The sequence below is a fragment of the Notothenia coriiceps genome, unplaced genomic scaffold (assembly GCF_000735185.1).
Source record: "Notothenia coriiceps isolate Sejong01 unplaced genomic scaffold, NC01 NC01_scaffold00037246, whole genome shotgun sequence".
In the NCBI taxonomy this organism is placed as follows: domain Eukaryota; kingdom Metazoa; phylum Chordata; class Actinopteri; order Perciformes; family Nototheniidae; genus Notothenia; species Notothenia coriiceps.
Genome location: NW_011369947.1, coordinates 6,934,914 through 6,939,467, shown reverse-complemented (window position 1 = coordinate 6,939,467; position 4,554 = coordinate 6,934,914). Strand labels below are relative to the sequence as shown.

Sequence of the window (4,554 nt, the reverse complement as noted above, 5' to 3'; positions counted from 1 at the left end):
GTGCGTGTGTGAGGGCGAGTGTGTGTGCGTGTGTGTGTGTGTGTGTGTGTGTGTGTGTGTGTGTGTGTGTGTGTGTGTGTGTGTGTGTGTGTGTGTGTGTGTGAAGACATTGCAAACATACAGCTGTGTTTGTGTCTCTCCTCCAGGCTCGGCCACGCTGCACCACTGGCAGCAGTTAGCGCAGCCTCACCTCGGGGTGATCCTGGACGCCCGGCCGGGGGTCGTGCCGAAAGGATACAGACCCCTGGAGCTGGAGCTTGAGCAGGTGTGTGTGTCTGTGTGTGTGTACTATATTTCTGAGTCATATACAGTATTCATGACTTAATATATTGCATGCATGCCTCTGTATTGATTTCCTCTCTGTGCCCTGCTGTGTATCTCCAGGTTTATCCGTGGGGGGGCTTTGAGGAGGAAGAGCCAGGAGAGCAGTACTTCCAGAATCTTCCCACCTCCTCCGCCTCTGCCTCGTCCGCCGTGCCCCCCACCTCCACCTCCATCACCGCGGCCACCAGCATCGGGCAGCCTCCCACCCCCATCCTCACTCCACCTTCACCCCCCTCCCCATCACCATCTCCACATCTCAGCAACTTAGATGCCTTGGGTGAGGACATACTGGATATTTATCACATGCAATATCATGGGGTTTAATATGGGTCTTTTAATTTTTTATTCAAAGGCTTTGTTGCTAATGCAAAGTACCCACAGTGTTGTTAATGGTGAGGAAAATCCTAAATCTCAGACTACCAGCAATTCAATATAAATATAAATATATATAAGACATAAAACATTAAAACAAACTTAAAAAACAATATCAATTGTGCAAGAAGAAACAGAGTAGAAATAAAACAGTAAAAGACCAATGTGCAAGTAATGTAGGAGAAAATGAACGATATACATGTAAAGATATATATATATATTTATAGAAGTTTGTACGACAGTGTTTTTCAACCTTTTTTGAGCCGCAGTACATTTTCTACATGAAAAAAAATCCCACGGCACTGCAAACACCAAATGAGTTACTAAATGACCCATCGTAGCATAATGCAGCATTTATATATTGATTATTTAATGACAAGTCTCAGTAGCTAGATTTTAAAGCTCTGTCTTTGTGTTTTTTCTCCTAACAGTAACCTGTTAACGCAGACGAACCAAATAGTCCGTGTTCTTGTTTTGAAGTGACGGGTGTTTCGTTTGGAGATGACGTTTAAGCTAGCTTGGCACTGTGACACTGTTGGGTTTCATTTGCAGCAACTAAATAATTGTATTTTTGAACCAATTAAGTTAATTTGGACAGTTTCCCACGGCACACAGTGGTTGAACATCACTTTTAGAAGAGACCAAGTAAATGCAGGAGTCTACATGTAAATAGAATAAGATGAACAAGAACAGAATGTAAAATGAAATACTGTACAGTGAATTTAAAATACTACTGTCTGTGTCTGTGTGCTTTACAGCTGCATACTACCCAGGTAAATGCATGGCCCACACCAGCTCCACCTACACCTTCACTACCTGTCGGATCCTCCACCCGACGGATGAGCTGACCCGGGTCACACCCAGGTAAGAAACAGAAGTAATGCTGCTTTAAAACGCACAATAAAAGCTAACCTTTTGTAGCACTTCTAGTTCTTAAAGTTTCTCTTAGATCTGCCAGTTTTCCTTCTTTACTGCGAAAGTAAGCTACACCGCTAAAAGCAACTATTTACAAACATAAGCATTATTGCAGAAGTCCTAATCCAATAATGTGTTTTTATAAGGGCTGTCAAGTATTTGCCTCTTAAGAATACAAACTCTCCTCTGTTTTGAGCTTTTAAAAAGCAACCAAAATGTGTTTTATATTACATTTCATATATAGTAATAAACAGATTAATTATATAATGCATCTTATGAATGTTCCTGCAGAGCGCTAAGTGTGCACTCAGTCTGAATTGGACTTTATCCAACAGGACAAATAAATATCTGAACCACAGTCACTTCGATAGGATCGTAAAAAAGTAACACTATTCACTTCCTCAGTAAGTAAGGTGCTAAATAATACATGCAGGTGCTTGTGGTTCGAAGAAGCAACATCCCAAACGTGGCGGTACAATGATGAGATATTATAACGGTGGAACTTCTATTGCTCAAATCAGCATGAAGTATCCTTTCTTAATGTTTCTAAAGCTCTTTGTTTGCTTTACTTCCAGTCTGAACCCTGTCCCCTCGTCATCCTCCTGTGTGATGACCAGCTCTCTGTTGGGGACCCCTGCTGTGACGCCCTGCACCCCCCGCAGGCTCAGCCTCATGCCGTCCGAATCCTCCACCAACCTCAGGCACGGTTTAAAAACAACAGAAAATAACTTCATTTTTTAGCTGTTTTCTTAAAATATATGTTTTCTTGTTGCTACTGTAAAAAACAAAACTGTATTTGCTTTGTTCATGATGGATTGTAAATTCAAGAAACTTAAAGTACATTTTAAAATCACTTTACTGCATATCAAAATTAGTTTGGTCTTAGTTTCCAAGACAAGACTTGTTTTTGTAAAAAAAACTGCACTAATGTATAAATAACTAATCAAAATGTATTTTCTCTGAACCGTTTGATTAGTTTACCCTGTATATGATGAAGTCTCTGAGTACCTTTTTAAAAGTACAAACTTTAGTAAATAACATTTGTTATTTCTATGCATTCCTAGGATCAACATACCTTTTTTTAATTTCACTTTTTTCTCAATAATTCAGCACCCAGTCAGTAATATTAACTCTCATTGTCTGTGCAGAGATGCGACACGCACCACCAGCACCTCCCTGGGGCTGGTGCGCCTCCTGCAGGAGCGAGGGATCTCAGCAGCCATGTATCACCAGAGCCAGGGCCTGGAATACGGCCAGGGCAACGGGGGGGTCCTATTCAGCACCTCCATCACCCCTAACAGAGCCCCCAACCCCGACCCCCTGCGCCCCTCCACGCTTCCAAACTCCCCCACGGGACCGGGAGCTTCAGCCGTGCCGACGTCCGCTGGCTTCAACTTGAAAAGCCCTTCCTACGACAACTTCCTCACCTCCAGACCGGCCCGCTCCATCCTGAAGGAGGTGACGGGGAGGATGAGGGGCCGGCAGAGAGGGAGGGACTGCGAGAGCCAGACGGACGTTAGCGTGAACGTACACAACCTCAACCTGCTGGACAAAGTGAAGAGGTTGGGTGTGGCCGGAGCTCCAGGGGGGAGAACCATGAGTCCCGGGCCCATCCTGGGGCCTCTGGGCGGGCTGCGGCGGTCCGGCTCCCCCTTTGGACCCGATGGGATGAGGAGGAATCCAGCCATGGTGGGGGCCGGCATGGCTATGAAAGGCCCAGGACCTCAGGAGTAGCCTGGACTGCTGCTGGGCTTTAGGGTGGCCGGAAACTGACTGAAAATGACTGACACTGATCATACTGTTCGGCAACAAAAACTCTTTTTAATCACTTCTGGTTCCACACTGACACTTTCCACTCTTAAAATGCTTTAAGGTGGTGGCCCATGCTTTAATTAAAAGCAAAAAACCAAAATTCCCCAAACAATATTATTGCAAAAAAAAAAAAAAGTTTTGGGTGACCATCCCAGAAACGATTCAGATATTTGTACATTTGGACACAGATATATAAAAATGTAGGCATATGAATTAATTTTATGAAACTAAATGTTATGTAATTGGGTGAAATGACCCTTCAAAATCTGATTTTTATTGAGATATCTCCAACTGCTTTCAGCTCACATCCCTGCTTTGGATACTGACTCTGCTGGCTAGATGTAGTACTCCCACTCTCACCTTTTTCTGAAACACATCCACAAAGTCCTACACATGAACACACACACACACACACACACACACACACACACACACACACACACACACACACACACACACACACACACACACACACACACACACACACACACACACACACTGAGGTGCAACACACACACACACACACACCACACACACACACACACACACACACCACACACACACCACCACTGAGGTGGCACCTGTTACAATGGTGCCATCACACTCGTTTGGCTGTGTTCATCTCTGTAGGCACTAAACCAGCCTTCTTGTTTCTCTACTTTTGTGAAGGATCTTTATACTTTACCCAATCTATATTATGTCACCCTTATTCTTTTTGTGGTGGGGACTGGTATAAGAACATTTACTCATTTATTTTTTATTGAATTTTGTGTCATGCCGATAATCTTATGACATCGTCACTTTACTTTTAAGTTTAAGAATTTCTACGTAAGGAACATATGAAGAACAAAATATGAACAAACATACTCGTATTACCTGAAACAATTAGGTGGGTTGACCAAAAAAACACTGCCTGATTCAGATACAGTCATTTTTATGCTTAAATACTTTAATTAGGTTCTGGCTTCGGGCGGAGAAGTTGAAGGGATTGCTACTTTTCCGTTTTAATTATTTAAATTTATTTTTGATTATGGAGATTCTTCTGCAATTAGCACTTTTACTCTCAACACTTTAAGTGCTTTTATTTAAAGAGGTCACTATTATGCTTTTTGGGGGATATTCCCTTTCCTG

The 4,554-nt window shown here is 42.9% G+C and overlaps 1 protein-coding gene across 1 annotated transcript in view; it reads left to right on the top strand.

The window, feature by feature from the left end:
- Positions 1–3,558, top strand: part of LOC104966341 (trafficking kinesin-binding protein 1-like) — a 5,663-nt gene extending 2,105 nt beyond the window's left edge. The window contains exons 2-6 of the mRNA XM_010795530.1: positions 147–265; positions 385–601; positions 1,455–1,560; positions 2,187–2,312; positions 2,760–3,558. Coding sequence (XP_010793832.1) covers positions 147–265; positions 385–601; positions 1,455–1,560; positions 2,187–2,312; positions 2,760–3,345 — 1,154 coding nt within the window. The 3' untranslated portion in view covers positions 3,346–3,558. The remainder of the gene's footprint in view (positions 1–146; positions 266–384; positions 602–1,454; positions 1,561–2,186; positions 2,313–2,759) is intronic.
- Positions 3,559–4,554: the final 996 nt, after the last annotated feature.